This window comes from Chelonia mydas, chromosome 7 (assembly GCF_015237465.2).
Source record: "Chelonia mydas isolate rCheMyd1 chromosome 7, rCheMyd1.pri.v2, whole genome shotgun sequence".
Taxonomy (NCBI): Eukaryota; Metazoa; Chordata; order Testudines; family Cheloniidae; genus Chelonia; species Chelonia mydas.
In genome coordinates, this window is record NC_057853.1 from 35,180,395 (window position 1) to 35,196,680 (window position 16,286).

At 44.1% G+C, this 16,286-nt stretch overlaps 1 protein-coding gene across 3 annotated transcripts in view; it reads left to right on the forward strand.

Moving 5' to 3' along the window:
- The first annotated feature begins 1,139 nt into the window (after positions 1-1,139).
- NUP210 (nucleoporin 210) overlaps positions 1,140-16,286 on the forward strand; it is a 117,693-nt gene continuing 102,546 nt past the window's right edge. The window contains exon 1 of one of the 3 annotated variants that reach the window (XM_043551061.1): positions 1,140-1,622. In XM_043551061.1, the coding sequence (XP_043406996.1) occupies positions 1,459-1,622 (164 nt within the window). In that variant the 5' untranslated portion in view covers positions 1,140-1,458. Of the gene's footprint in view, positions 1,623-1,895; positions 1,961-16,286 lie in introns of those variants that run through there. The other 2 variants (XM_037904076.2, XM_043551060.1) reach the window with 2 other exon arrangements.

Consider the following 16,286-nt stretch of genomic DNA (forward strand, 5'->3'; position numbering starts at 1 on the left):
ACAACATATAACTTTTGTTTGTTAAATTATAGAAACATGGAAAAATAACCCTATATTATTTAATGTTTGGGCAGTCGGAACAAGGTAGGGAAGCAGGACTTCTGGGTTCCTTAATGTTCTGCTGCTGACTCACTAGGACGCTAGTAAATGATTTAAATTTCTCTCTCCTTCAATTTCCCCACCTGTAAAATTGTGATAATATCACATTCCTACCTTAGTCTTCCCTTCTGGAATGTCTTTTGCAGAAAAATTGCTTCTCTAAATTGAGATATCTAATGGCCCATATTTGGATAGTGATAATTCCTCTTTTCCCACTGACTCAGTGCAAGGAGTTTCCTAAAGGCCATAATGAGTGCCAAAGGACTAATTCTACTAAATATAAACATGAATCGACATAGATGTGTAGACTAACAGTGTGATAGATATGGCTAAATGTGAAAAAAAAATCCCCATGTGCAGTGTGGCAAAATGGGATATGAATGACTGTGTGCGTTGTGTTCACAGTAAATAGCTTTATGGGATTATTCTGCCGCAGAGGACACAAGGATGGGTGAGTTTGGAGGCTTAATCAACATTTGTAAAATGCTTTGAGATCTACAAATGAAATTATTATTAAGAAGGAAGCATAGACCAAACTACATCAGGAAACCTGGGCTCTGCTCCCATCTGTTTGGTGACCCTGAGCAAGTCACTTTGGGCCTGATTTCGAGGACTTCTGGGCACTTAGAACTCCAAGTGAAGTCAACCAGAGCTGCAGGTGCTCACCGCCTTTGTAAAAAAAACCAGATGCTCTGCTCCTGAGTTTCCCCCACTAAAGTGGCACAGCGCCACACACCGCAATTATTATGCAAAAACCCAGGGATACCTGTTCGATTCCTAATTTAGGCTGCCCCTAGATTTCCTTTCATCCCTTACTGGGATGGGTTGCCACAGCCAGCCTTCAAGGCTGGAGAGGCCCGAGCGCCTACGCTCCAGGACCACGGGAAAGTGAAACAAAAACTGCCTGCTGCTGCCGGGGGTTACAGGGACTCGCTTGTCGCCAGTGACTGCCATGTGACATTCGCTTTTTGCAGTAGCACTTGCGGCTGCTCTCCCCGCCTGGGGCTGAGGGCCCGCCCCCGAGGCACACGGCCCCGCCCCACCGCCTCGGGCCCGGTTTCCCCTTCCCCGGCCGCTGACGTCCCTCGAATAGCAGCACAAGGCGGGTGATTGTGATTCTGGCGAAAGGTTCGGAGCCTCCAGCAGGCGCCGCGGCCACCCCGGTGCCTCTTGGTCCCGGTGCAGCTGGGCTCATCCCCCACCCCCGCCCCACACACGCGCCGCCTGACAACAAGCGTTTTGCCCACGGCTAGGCCACTTTGTAGCCGGAGACCTTTCCCCGACTGGGGGCCCCGCATCCCGCCTGACCCCCCTCCCTACCCGCAGCCCTCCCCAGTCCCCCGAGCGCGGGCAGGGAGAATGGCCCAGCTCGCTGCCCCTTCGCCCCGGGCGCTGCTGCTGCTGCTCCTGCTGCTGCCCTTCTCCGTGGCCTCCAAGCTGAACATCCCCAAGGTGCTGCTGCCCTTCGCCCGGAGCACCAGGATCAACTTCACCCTGGAAGCCAGCGAGGGCTGCTACCGCTGGTGAGTGAGCGCGGGGGGCAGCCCGCCCGGCGCTCCTCTGCTCGGGGGCTGCCCGTGGCGCAGGTGTGGCGCGGGCGGCCCCGCAAGAGCCAGCCCGGAGCAGCACGTGGGGCTGGGCGCCCGGGCAGCCCGCGGCCTCGTCCCTTTGTCTGCAGCCGCCCGCCTGGCTCTGGCCGGGCACCCCCGGGGGAGGCGTCCGCGCGCTCTCCCCGGGGGGTGCGGCCGGGCTCTGCAGCCATTCGCGCGGCTCCTGAGAGCAGCCGAGCCTGCAAGGCAGCGGCTGGGAGCATGGGCCCGGGAGCGTCAGTGCACCTGGCGCTGCAGCACGCCCAGGGCGGGTGAGATCTGGGCCCTGCATGCTGCCGGGGCTGATAGGAGCGGGCGGGTCCCTGGGAAGGCTGGGCTGGGGCTGAGCGTGGTGTGAAATATCAGCTCCTTGCACTGCTGGGCCCCGAGAGCCGCACACACCAGCTCTGCAGCTCTGTGCCACGCGTGTTTGCGCAGGGCCCAGGCCGCGCTGCTTAGGTGCCCGTATAGGTGGGAGAAGGGCTGAGAGAGCCTGTTGCAGGCAAGGCCTCGCCCTGCTTACAGTGTAGTAAATGGGCGTGAGGGGCACGGGGTGCAATAAAAAATAAGTGGGTGCAATGCAGGATGGGGGAAGAACTGAGAAAGGGGTTTGCTTGTATGCACTCTTTGATGGACCCATTGATATTTTCATATGGAAAAGGTACCTCAGGTATGCTGGCAAAGCAACCTGTAGTGACTTTTTCTGGTGATTTGAAGGTGTTCAGCAGCCTTTGCTGTGGATACCTATTTTTTTTTAAAAAAGCATGCATTAATAATATTGGGGGGAGGGATAGCTCAGTGGTTTGAGCATTGGCCTGCGAAAGCCAGGGTTGTGAGTTCAATCCTTGAGGGGGCCATTTAGGGATCTGGGGCAAAAATTGGGGATTGGCCCTGCTTTGAGCAGGGGGTTGGACTAGATGACCTCGTGAGGTCCCTTCCAACCCTGATATTCTATGATATTCATATTTTAACTTGGCACTTTGTCACGTAATAGTGGGAATCCAATATATGCATTGGCTAGCTCATCCAAGGATAGCACGTACACTAGGTATTGTGGGAACACCAGCCATTCTCCCATCCTGCGAACACTGGACTCTCACCTGCTTTTGCAGTGTAAAGAAATATGAGAGGGAAAAGCCATAAAGGCCTGATCCTACATAGTTTGAAAAACAAATCTCATAATCTTCTACCCTCTGCATGAAAAATTCCACACCCGCCTAGCACCAGATCCACAGAGGAAGTTAGGAGTTTAAATAGCTTTGTGGATCTAGACGCTGAATCCTGGGCAAGAAAAAAAGCCAGGAAAGTATTTGCATATTGGGCTGGATGAGGAATTTTTAGGTACAGAGAAATATATACTCACACCCTGCATGTGAAGTGGCTTTGAACATATCACCAACCCATATGTGGGCATGGTAGTAAAGGAGGAGCTAAATGCTTAGATGTCTGTCCAAATACTTAGTCAGATTCACCCCTGGTGTTTCTTCATTGGGGATTATGCCAGAAACAAAGCATGAGATGTAACAGCTAACCCCTTTCTCAATCCCTCAGTCCAAAAACGTAAAAATTAGGCAATACCTCACTGTCATGGCTGATTTAGACAATATGCTAAGCATGTAGCCTCAGGAGAGACTGGATCAAAGAGGGACACTGTGTCAGGTTGTTGTAAAAGGTAAAAGATGCCCCAGTGTGAATAATTGTACTGGCCTCTGGTCAAGATGTCAGAGTAAGGATACAGGATATAATCAAACACTGCATGGGCGTGGAATAGACATTTCTACGTTGGGAAGCCTGCTTGTTCATGTGAAGCAACACAGAGGTTAGATGATAGGTTGGACATGTTTAACTCAGTGGGACTGCTTGCTGAGTAAAGGAACACATACTGTACATGCAAGTGCTTGCAGATTCAGAGCCATAGTGTTTCATGATGGTGCTAATATCTTCATGCTAAACAACGTTTAAGTAACACATCTCTGATTTGCAGTAACAGTGAATGTGAGGTGTCCAGCTAAAGAAATGTTGATATTCCAAGTCTTCTTGATTACATCTGCACTTGCACTACTTACATGTTTGTAACAGATTTTAGTTGTTAAATTTGTGGTTGAAAACCATTAAAACTCATCCCAGTGGAATATATTTTTCCTTTGTATCAATGAACGTAAGCTGTCACTGAGACTTTTATGTACTTGTATATTTGCCTTGATATTAAATATATGAGAGGCTGATCAAAAACCTTTAATATGGCTACTTACAAGTTTGAGTCCCGCTCCTCCCCCACCCAGGAAGAACAGTAATCAGAGTTGCATCAAAAGTTTATTTTAATCCTAAACTGCATGTGTAGAAAAAAAAGAGGAAGCAAGTTATAAGATACAACAGTTTTTAAATGAAAACAGTAGTTTGCTATGGAGCTGTTTAGGGATTGCAAATTTATTCTACAGATATTTTCTTATCATATTTTTTTAAAGGTGGCTGGAGTCTATGCAGAATCATTTTACCAGTCAGTTTGGCTCATTAAAAGAAAAAAAAAATCACAAATTAGGGATGTAAAATATTCAACGGTTAACTGGTAAGCATTAGTTTTACCATTAACCCACCCTAACCGTTAACCCCTAGCCGCGCCAGCCGGAGCAGCCCTGGGCCGGCCCAACCTGCTGCCCCAGTCCCTGCCCCTCTCCCTTTAATCAGTTAACCAGTTAAACGATATAATTTTAATAGATTAAACAGTTAACTTTTAAAACAATATTTACATCCCTGTCACAGATGCGTCACAGTGGTACTCGGTTTGTCTAGGCAATATATCTTCATTATTCCTAGTAAATGTGTGAAAAATAGTAGTGAACGTTCTCTCTCTCTCTCTCTCTCTCTCTCATATTGATTAGTTTATAGGAAAAAATAATGATAAACTTTCTTTGTACCAGACATCCATTCAGAATGTCAGTTTCTCTATTCTGCATGATTAAAAGCTTGCAGTGGTAGTTAACATTAACTAAGAGATGTGTGAATCAGATATTGATCACAATGGAATTGCACCCTTAGGCAGTATGGCCTAGTGTATAGGACACTGGACTGGACTCAGCAAAACCTGGGTTCTGTTCCCAGCTCTGCCACTGGCATTCTGGATAACCCTGGGCAAGTCATGTCACTGCTCTGTGCCTCAGTTTCCCCAGGTGGAAAGGGGAGTTAATGATGCTGACCTCATTTTGTAAGGCACTTTGAGAGCATCTAATGAAAAGCACTGTATTAGAGCTAGGTTTTATTATTATTTGAAGGAGAAAGGCCCAAGATCTGGCATCAATTTAGACTTACTACGGTGTGCCCTCTTTTTCAGCTTTCATGATATAAATCTATCTTAACTTCTCTCTTGCAGAGCAACAGGCAGGATGTGGGTGACAGTCTGTGTATATCCATAAAACCTTTTGGAGGAAGTAGCAGCTCTCTGTGAGGGGCTGAATATAAGTGATGAAGATGATTTAGCAAAACTGAAAATGTTAAGTAAATTGCATTGATTAATCTTTCTTTCCCATCTCACAACCACCTGCCAAAAAGCCGGTCTTTAACTAGAATGCGTTAGGAGGAGACCTAATATGAGGGCAGACTGTTGCACATCTGCTTATTACTAGGTTCTCCTTTGAAACAACTGGTTCTGCCCATTGTCAGAGACAGAAAATTGGACTGGATGGACCTGGGGTCTGATCCAGTCTGGCAGTTCTTATGTTTAACTCCCCGTTTGCTTCCGCCCAAACCTTTCCATAAATATGCTGGTTGGAGTTGCATATGCAAGAAAAAACAAAGTATCAGAATTACAAGATACAGGCACATATGTCTGAAGAGAGGATTGAGATTGTGTAACTTGGAGCAGTGCTACCACATATCAGAGGTAACAGTATAAATATTTAGGGCATTGCTATCATTTTCATCATTTCTACTCTGCAAAGATACAGCAAGCAGATAAGGGTGGCATTTGAATTTCTCCTCTTTCTAGAAGAGAAGAAACTTGCATAGGCTACGGAGTGGTAGCCGTGTTAGTCTATCAACAGAAAGAACAAGGAGTACTTGTGGCATCTTAGAGATTAACAGATTTATTTGAGCATAAGCTTTCATGGGCTAAAGCCCACTTCATCAGATGCATGCAGTGGAAAATACAGTAGGAAGATTCTCTCTTTCTCTAGAGAAAGAGAGGGAGAGAGAGGATGGAAAAAATGGGGGTTGCCATACCAACTCTTAACGAGACCAGTTGATTAAGGTGGGATATTATCAGCAGGAGAAAAAAAACAACGTTTGTAGTGATAATCAGGATGGCCCATTTCAAACAGTTGACAAGAAGGTGTGAGTAACAGTAGAGGGGAAATTAGCGTGGGGAAATAGTTTTTAGTTAGTGTAATGACTCATCTACTCCCAGTCTTTATTCAAGCCTAATTTAATGGTGTCTAGTTTGCAGATTAATTCAAGTTCTGCTGTTTCTCGTTGGAGTCTGTTTTTGAAGATTTTTTTGTTGAATAATTGTGACTTTTAGGTCTGTAATTGAGTGTCATGGGAGGTTGAAGTGTTCTCCGACTGGTTTTTGAATGTTATAATTCTTGATGCCTGATTCGCATCCATTTATTCTTTTGCGTAGAGACTATCCAGTTTGGCCAATGTACATTGCAGAGGGGCATTACTGGCACATGTTGGCATAATCACATTGGTAGATGTGCAGATGAATGAGCCTCTGATAGTGTGGCTGATGTGATTAGGCCCTATGATGGTGTCCTCTGAATAGATATGTGGACACAGTTGACAACGGGCTTTGTTGCAAGGATAGGTTCCTGGGTTTGTGTTTTTGTTGTGTGGTTGCTGGTGAGTATTTGCTTCAGCTTGGGGGGCTATCTGTAAGCAAGGACTGGCCTGTCTCTCAAGATCTGAGAGAGTGAGGGATCATCCTTCAGGACAGGTTGTAGATCTTTGATGTGCTGGAGAGGTTTTAGTTGGGGGCTGAAGGTGATGGCTAGTGGCGTTCTGTTACTTTCTCTGTTGGGCCTGTCCTGTAGTAGGTGTCTTCTGGCTCTCTGTCATGGGGCGCAGACTCACCCGGCAGCGCCTCCTGCTGGTCATCTTGAGGAATTAGCGTCCAGCCTCTGGAGCGCCTCCATCAGGCCGGTGTCTCACCGCCCCTGACCCCCGTGTCCCTCCCGGTGCACTTGTCTTGGGTGCTACCCCCTGGCAGTACCCCCACAGTTCTGGGTCTCCCCCTCCCGGTGAACCCCCACCCACTATCCCCATCTCGCCTCAGTCTTAGGCTACTGCCAGTCACCAACTAGCCCCTGCTTCCTGTGGCAGACTGCAATATAAGACCCTCATCACAGGCAAAGGGGTTTGGACCTGCTGCCTCTGCCTACCCGTGGCTGCCCCTGCAACCCTTGCACCTAATAGGCCTTCCCAGGTCTGCAGCCTGGGGCTTTCCTAGGCCCGAGCTCCCCGGCTCCCTTGGCCTTCCCCAGCCCTGCTCCCAGTCTAGGTACTTTCTCAGCCCTTGCAGCCAGGTCCCTCTCTCCCCAAGCTAGAGAGAGTCTCTACAGGAACTTCTGGCTCAAACTTTATAGAGCCAGCTGGGCCCTGATTGGGGCATGGCCCCCAGCTGCCGCCACTTCCCCCAATCAGCTGGGGTTTTGTGCCCTTCCCCAGCCCCAGCCCTAGCCCTCTGCAGGGCTTTTCCAACTCCCTCAGGGCTGGAGCGGGTGCTCACCCCCCTACACTCCGTCAATCTGTTTTTTCACTTCAGCAGGTGGGTATAGTAGTTGTAAGAACACTTGATAGAGATCCCATAGGTGTTTGTCTCTGTCTGAGGGGTTGGAGCAAATGTGGTTGTATCGTAGAGCTTGGCTATAGACAATGGATCGTGTGGTGTGGTCTGGATGAAAGTGGGAGGCATGTAGGTCAGTATAGCGGTCAGTAGGTTTCCGGTATAGGGTGGTGTTTATGTGACCATTGCTTATTAGCACCATAGTGTCCAGGAAGTGGATCTCTTGTGTGGACTGGTCCAGGCTGAGGTTGATGGTGGGATGGAAATTGTTGAAATCATGGTGGAATTCCTCAAGGGCTTCTTTTCCATGGGTCCAGATGATGAAGCTGTTGTCAACGTAGCGCAAATAGAGTAGGGGCGTTAGGGGATCAGAGCTGAGGAAGTGTTGTTTTAAGTCAGCCATAAAAATGTTGCTATACTGTGGGGCCATGCGGGTACCCATAGTTGTGCTGCTGACTTGAAGGTATACATTGTCCCCAAATATGCAGTAGTTGTGGGTGAGGACAAAGTCACAAAGTTTAGCCACCAGGTTTGCCGTGACATTATCGGGGATACTGTTCCTGGCGGCTTGTATTCCATCTTTGTGTGGAATGTTGGTGTAGAGAGCTTCTGCATCCATAGGGGCCAGGATGGTGTTTTCTGGAAGATCACAGATGGATTGTAGTTTCCTCAGGAAGTCAGTGGTGTGTCAAAGATAGCTAGGAGTGCTGGTAGCATAGAACCTGAGGAGAGAGTCTTCATAGCTTAGCATAGGCTAGGAATGCAATCTAGATGATTAACTAGGTTATGGGAAATGGGTCTCTTCTGTGATGGTGAGGGAGTGTGAGAAGTCTTGTCTAGTTACTTTTTTCTTGTGCTTGTAAAGTTCCCTGGGATTTCTCTTTGCACACCTTCAGATCTCCTGAGGTGAGGAGGCCTTTCCTTCTGACAGATGAGTTCTGGATATTGATTCCTGCAGAGCTCATTACTGGTCTAGGAAATGGGACATGGGAGAGAGGACATAATGCATTCTGCTTCCCTCCCCTGCTCATAATGATTGCAACCTCTACTTCTGTAGCACTTCCTGTCCAGGGAGTGGGGGGGGACTGATTTAAGTCTCAATTTCTGGCACGTCTGTGGTAGAATAAATACCATTAGATTAAAGCATCTACCTGTTTCTTTTCTTATTCATTCTTTCCCCATCTTCTCCATTCTCCTCTCTGTAGTGTTCTTTCTGAGCTCTCATTCCAATGTCTTGCCATTGGCCTGTGACACGGTCAAGAATTTTGCTGCAGATTTGGGGAGATTTTTTTTTCTTAGTTCCTGAGGAGCCTGCTCCTTTTATCTGTTGGTAAACATTCAGTCTGTTGTAAACATCTGCATGTTTTTTTTTCTTGTGTAATTTTACATGTTGTTTGATGATAGAAATTGGAGAAGGTCCAATGATCACTAATAAACTGCAGAAGTTTTACAGTGTAGTACGAATGAAGACCTGTTCATAGACTGATTTTAAAAAAATGGGGCCGGGGAGGGAATGAACCCTTTCTAGGATGAACTCTAAACCAGTAGCTGTCAAACTGAGGTCCATGCTAATTGTCTGTTTGGGAATGTGGTTTGGTAACATGTTAACTGTCCTTACTTCTGGCTGCTAAATTTGATTAAAAGACTATCAAAATGTTTTATATTGTTGGTTATGTTATTTGTCTACATAAACAATTGCTATGGTTGCCCCAGCAATGTAATGTGAATGGGAGGGGAGATGGTGTATGAGAAAATCTCTTAAACATATTTTAGTCCATGCTATGAAAATGTTTGAGAACCCCTGAAATAGGCTCCTCCTTTCATCGTTCTCTCTTTGATCCTGGATCTGCTGATAGTTATGCACATGCATAACTTTATTTACATGCACAAGTTCCACTGAGTCAAAATTAAACACACACATCATTGTTGATAGGATTTGGGCCTTAGTTTTCAAAATGAAAGTTTGTCTTAGGTATGTCAGGAATTTCAAAGAAATGTTTGTTTTCAGTAATAATTTAAGGGCTATTTAACATTAAATTGAATATTGAGTAACTGAGGATGGTGGGAGTTCTGACACTTCTGATCAGTTGGCCTCTGCCCCTATATGTCACTTTCTAGCTGGGGGATTACTCTGCTGAAGAGTTAGTTTGGGTGAAGTATAGACTTTATAACTTTTACTTTCATTTACATCTTTGAAGATCCTGGTAGGATAACTGAGTAGACCTAACGCGATATTTTCTAGTTTGACTACATTAATGTAGTTTAATTATTTATCCTACTTTTTCTATTATTTAATGTGAGGTACTTTGATACGTAGAAGTGATTAACACAATTGCAAAACGAGTTGTCTAGATGTTAATACACACATTTACTGTACTGAGTCAATTCTCCGTTGCACGTAATTATAAAGAATTTCGGAACAGGGTCAATATGTACAAAATTATCTTTAATCTTAGCCTGAAAGGATACTGCTGTCACATGAAACATTCCAAACTTTGACCTCTGACACATGGTTTGATAGCTTGTAGCAGCTCTCTTAGAAGACATCACTGTTACATGCAGAATCCACCTACTGAACAGTTGTTTAACTGGTTGCAGAGTATCAGCCATGTTAGTCTGTATCCGCAAAAAGAACAGGAGTACTTGTGGCACCTTAGAGACAAACAAATTTATTTGAGCATAAGCTTTCGTGAGCTACAGCTCACTTCATCGGATGCATTTAGTTGTTTAACTGTGCTATATAGCTGTACGTGATGCTTTCTGTATGAAAAATTCAAGATAGAAAGTTAGATTAAAATCTGTTCTTTGAACCGCACTCCATTGAGGGTATAAAAGTTGACCGTTCAGTGCAGGAATCCTAAATTGCAAATCTAAGTAGATTTATTGGTTAATTGTTCGGAGTTAAATATAGTCTTTCATATCAACCCTGTGTAAATTGGTGTTTCGATGATGTCTTATCACCATCAGTGGCTCTCTTTTTTTGAAGAACACCTTATAATGCTCCTAGTACAGTATTCCCAAGCATTAAAACCCCAAATATTCACGATTTGGCTTTTTTAAAATTGTGGGTTCTTTTTATTTGTCATCTGTCTTTTAAGCATTTGGGGGTTAATCTTTTCAAGAAAAAGGAACAGGAGTACTTGTGGCACCTTAGAGAAGAACAGATGTATTAGAGCATAAGCTTTCGTGAGCTACAGCTCACTTCATTGGATGCATAGAATGGAACATATAGTAAGATACGTGTGTGTGTGTATATAATACACACACACACACAGATAAGTTGGAAGTTACCATACAAACTGTGAGAGGCATAGGGCCTAATCACATCAGCCACAATATCAGAGGCTCGTTCACGTGCACATCTACCAATGTGATATATGCCATCATGTGCCAGCCGTGCCCCTCTGCCATGTACATTGGCCAAACTGGACAACCTCTATGTAAAAGAGTAAATGGACACAAATCAAATGTCAAGAATGATAGCATTCAAAAAGGTTTCAGAGTAACAGCCATGTTAATCTGTATTTGCAAAAAGAAAAGGAGTACTTGTGGCACCTTAGAGACTAACCAATTTATTTGAGCATAAGCTTTCGTGAGCTACAGCTCACTTCATCGGCTGCATACTGTGGAAAGTATAGAAGATCTTTTTATACACACAAAGCATGAAAAAATGGGTGTTTACCACTACAAAAGGTTTTCTCTCCCCCCACCCCACTCTCCTGCTGGTAATAGCTTATCTAAAGTGATCACTCTCCTTACAATGTGTATGATGATCAAGTTGGGCCATTTCCAGCACAAATCTAGGTTCCCTCCCCCCCCCCCCCCCCACAAACCCACTCCAGTTGGAGAACACTTCAATGTCTTTGGTCATTCGATTACAGACCTAAAAGTTGCAAATCTTCAACAAAAAAACTTCAGAAACAGACTCCAAGGAGAGAGTGCTGGATACAATTAACTTAGGCTTGAATAGAGACTGGGAGTGGATGGGTCATTATACAAAGTAAAACTAAAACTATTTCCCCATGTTTATTTCTCCCCCTCCACCCCCCACTGTTCCTCAGAGGTTCTTGTCAACTGCTGGAAATGGCCCATCTTGATTATCACTACAAAAGGTCCCCCACCGCCCCCTCCCCCCTCTCTCCTGCTGGTAATAGCTTACCTTAAGTGATCACTCTGGTTACAGTGTGTATAGTAACACCCATTGTTTCATGTTCTCTGCATATATAAAATCTCCCCACTGTATTTTCCACTGAATGCATCCGATGAAGTGAGCTATAGCTCACGAAAGCTTATGCTCAAATAAATTGGTTAGTCTCTAAGGTGCCACAAGTACTCCTTTTCTTTTTGCGAATACAGACTAACGCGGCTGTTACTCTGAAAAAAGAAAAGGAGTACTTGTGGCATAAGATTTTGTGAGCTACAGCTCACTTCATCGGATGTATGCAGTGGAAAATACAGAGGGGGAGATTTTATATACACAGAGAACATGAAACAATGGGTGTTACCATACACACTGTAACAATATTCAGAGTAGCAGCTGTGTTAGTTTGTATCCGTAAAAAGAAAAGGAGGACATGTGGCACCTTAGAGACTGACAAATTTATTTGAGCATAAGCTTTCGTGAGCTACAGCTCACTTCATCGCATACCTTTAGTAGTGATAATCAAGGTGGGCCATTTCCAGCAGTTGACAAGCACATCGAAGGAACAGTGGGGGGGGGGAGGTGAAGGGGAGAATAAACATGGGGAAATAGTTTTACTTTGCGTAATGACCCATCCACTCCCAGTCTTTATTCAAGCCTAAGTTAATTTATCCAGTTTGCAAATTAATTCCAATTCAGCAGTCTCTCCTTGGAGTCTATTTTTGAAGTTTTTTTGTTGAAGAATTGCCACTTTTAGGTCTGTAATCGAGTGACCAAAGAGATTGGGGTGTTCTCCGACTGGTTTTGAATGTTATAATTCTTGACACCTGATTTGTGTCCATTTATTCTTTTACGTAGAGACTGTCCAGTTTGGCCAATGTACATGGCAGAAGGGCATTGCTGGCGCATGATGGCATATATCACATTGGTAGATGTGCAGGTGAACGAGCCTCTGATAGTGTGGCTGATGTGATTAGGCCCTATAGTGGTGTCCCCTGAATAGATATGTGGGCACAGTTGGCAACTGGCTTTGTTGCAAGGATTGGTTCCTGAGTTAGTGATTCTGTTGTGTGGTGTGTGGTTGCTGATGAGTATTTGCTTCGGGTTGGGGGGCTGTCTGTAAGCAAGGACTGGCCTGTCTCCCAAGATCTCTGAGAGTGATGGGTCATCATTCAGGATAGGTTGTAGAACCTTGATGATGCGCTGGAGAGGTTTGAATTGGGGGCTAGTGGCGTTCTGTTATTTTCTTTGTTGGGCCTGTCCTGTAGTAGGTAACTTCTGGGTATTCTTCTGGCTCTGTCAATCTGGTTCTTGACTTCAGCAGGTGGGTATTGTAGTTGTAAGAACGCTTGATAGAGATCTTGTAGGTGTTTGTCTCTGTCTGAGGGGTTGAAGCAAATGCGGTTGTGTCATAGAGCTTGGCTGTAGACAATGGATCGTGTGGTGTGGTCTGGATGAAAGCTGGAGGCATGTAGGTAGGAATAGTGGTCAGTAGGTTTCTGGTGTAGGGTGGTGTTTATGTGACCATCGCTTGTTAGCACTGTAGTGTCCAGGAAGTGGATCTCTAACAGACTCCAAGGAGAAACTGCTGAGCTTGAATTAATATGCAAACTAGATACCATTAACTTGGGTTTGAATAGAGACTGGGAGTGGCTGGGTCATTACACATATTGAATCTATTTCCTTAAGCTAAGTATCCTCACACCTTCTTGTCAACTGTCTAAATGGGCCATCTTGATTATCACTACAAAAGTTTTTTTTTTCTCCTGCTGATAATAGCTCATCTTAACTAATTAGCCTCTCACAGTTTGTATGGTAACTTCCAACTTATCTGTCTGTGTGTATATATATATCTCTCTATATACATATATCTTACTATATGTTCCATTCTATGCATCCGATGAAGTGAGCTGTAGCTCATGAAAGCTTATGTTCTAATACATTTGTTAGTCTCTAAGGTGCCACAAGTCCTCCTTTTCTTTTTGCGGATACAGACTAACACGGCTGCTACTCTGAAATCTTTTCAAGTTTTTCTCTGAAACCAGAAATGGTAGAAACATACCATTGGTATGCATTTTTTTAACATGAAAGCTCAGATTCTCATGTAATTAAATGACCTCTAGAGCTGGGGTTTCAAGAAAAGCACAAAATATCATGAGTCACATGAGAAAATTATGAGAGATGACAAAACTACAAGTGTGGCTTTAAATGTACTTCTGACATTTCAGGAGTCCATTGCTTTCTTGAGGTGTTACTGTTACTCTAGCAGGAAAGAATAATTTTTGTAAATTAAGTTTTAATCTAGATTTGTGATATTTCTAGGTATAAACATCATATATAATACTGGTATTTTTTTTTGCAAAACACTGTACCTACAGAGAAATGAAGACAAAACTTAATTTAAAAAATGCTCCAAATTTATGGTTACTTCCTAATCATACCAGGGGGAAGGGAAGCATTCAGAAGCAGTGATTTTAAAATAGCAGTGCTCGCTGGCTGAACTCCGTATCACACAATTGCAAAACCTCTTTATATTGCAAATTAACGTGTGGGATTTATATTTAAGTTCACATGTGACATATAAATATGCTTATATTCTTGGAACACACTTATATCCGCATCTCTTTTGTGGAAATGGAAAGCATCACGACACGGACCTCTGCTGGTAATGAAGTATTGCTGTGTTAAGAAATATTACTGACTACGGGTCTGATCCAATGCCTATTGGAGATGGTGGAAAGTTTCTGTTGACTTCAGTGGGAGTCAAATTGGGTCCTAAAGCCTTAGAAGAAGGTTGTTTTAATAATGCTGAAATAATAACACAGGATTGAAAACTTATCCAGACACCCCCTGTGTAGAAATAGACTAAAATTCTTAGCTGATGACTGATACAAAAGATGGGCAACAAGGTGTTGGGGCTACATCGTGATGAGAGCACAGTTGCTGGAGTTCTGTCTTGGTACTGCCACTGGACTCTACTTAGGGTTCACTCTTTCATTGCCACTGGCAAGTGGGATTTGATAAACTTGAAGTCTGTCTGCCCCTTACCATGATTCCAAATAGTTGCAGTAAAATTGACCAGTCTTGTTCATACTCTTAGGAAAGAACACTAGGAGAGTTATTATTACTATTATTCTTTAAATAGAACGCTTAAATGACTTCAGTAGGTGTTGAGGGCACTCTGCACCTTTCAGGTTCATGCCCTTTTTTGTGTCAGGGTCTCTCTTTTGTTCTTGAAGCACTTCCATATCTCTGTTGCTGTAGAAATAACAATCTTTTATAATTTTTGTCCATGGTCAGAAAAAGAAATGTAGAGTAAACATAAGATATATTTAAAAAAATGTAAATTAAATAATGGAAGGGTCACTGGAGCATTAAATTAAAGGAATGAGCAGGGCTGGCCAAATTAATTATACCTCCTGTGGATCTTTGTGCTGTTCAGTGCACATCTGACAAGATAAACATGCTCACTACATGGTTAACTTTGACATGTTTGCATGTACAGTGCAGCCTATCTTCTCTCCAATCACTGATGAGAAGGGTGAGAAATAATAGTGTATCAAGTGTCGGTCCCAAGGCAAAAAGAAAAGGAGTACTTGTGGCACCTTAGAGACTAACCAATTTATATGAGCATAAGCTTTCGTGAACTACAGCTCACTTCATCGGATGCATTCAGTGGAAAATACAGTGGGGACATTTATATACGTAGAGAACATGAAACAATGGGTGTTACCGTACACACTGTAACAAGAGAGTGATCACTTAAGATGAGCTAATACCAGCAGGAGGGTGGGGGGGCAGAGGGGGGAGGGGGACCTTTTGTAGTGATAATCAAGGTGGGCCATTTCCAGCAGTTGACAAGAACGTCTGAGGAACAGTGCGGGGGTGGAGGGGGGGAATAAACATGGGGAAATAGTTTTACTTTGTGTAATGACCCATCCACTCCCAGTCTCTATTCAAGCCTAAGTTAATTGTATCCAGTTTGGAAATTAATTCCAATTCAGCAGTCTCTCGTTGGAGTCTGTTTTTGAAGGATCTACAACTTATCCTGAAGGACTCCCCGTCACTCTCACAGATCTTGGGAGACAGGCCATTCCTTGCTTACAGACAGCCCCCCAACCTGAAGCAAATACTCACCAGCAACCACACACCACACAACAGAACCACTAACTCAGGAACCTGTCCTTGCAACAAAGCCCGTTGCCAACTGTGTCCACAAATCTATTCAGGGGACACAGTTATAGGGCCTAATCACATCAGCCACACTATCAGAGGCTCATTCACCTGCACATCTACCAATGTGATATATGCCATCACGTGCCAGCAATGCCCTTCTGCCATGTACATTGCTCAAACTGGACAGTCTCTATGTAAAAGAATAAATGGACACAAATCAGACATCAAGAATTATAACATTCAAAAACCAGTCGGAGAACACTTCAGTCTCTTTGGTCACTCGATTACAGACCTAAAAGTTGCAAATCTTCAACAAAAAAACTTCAATAACAGACTCTAAGGAGAGACTGCTGAATTGGAATTAATTTGCAAACTGGATACAATTAACTTAGGCTTGAATAGAGACTGGGAGTGGATGGGTCATTACACAAAGTAAAACTATTTCCCCATGTTTATTCCCCCCCTCCACCCCCGCACTGTTCCTCAGACGTTCTTGTCAACT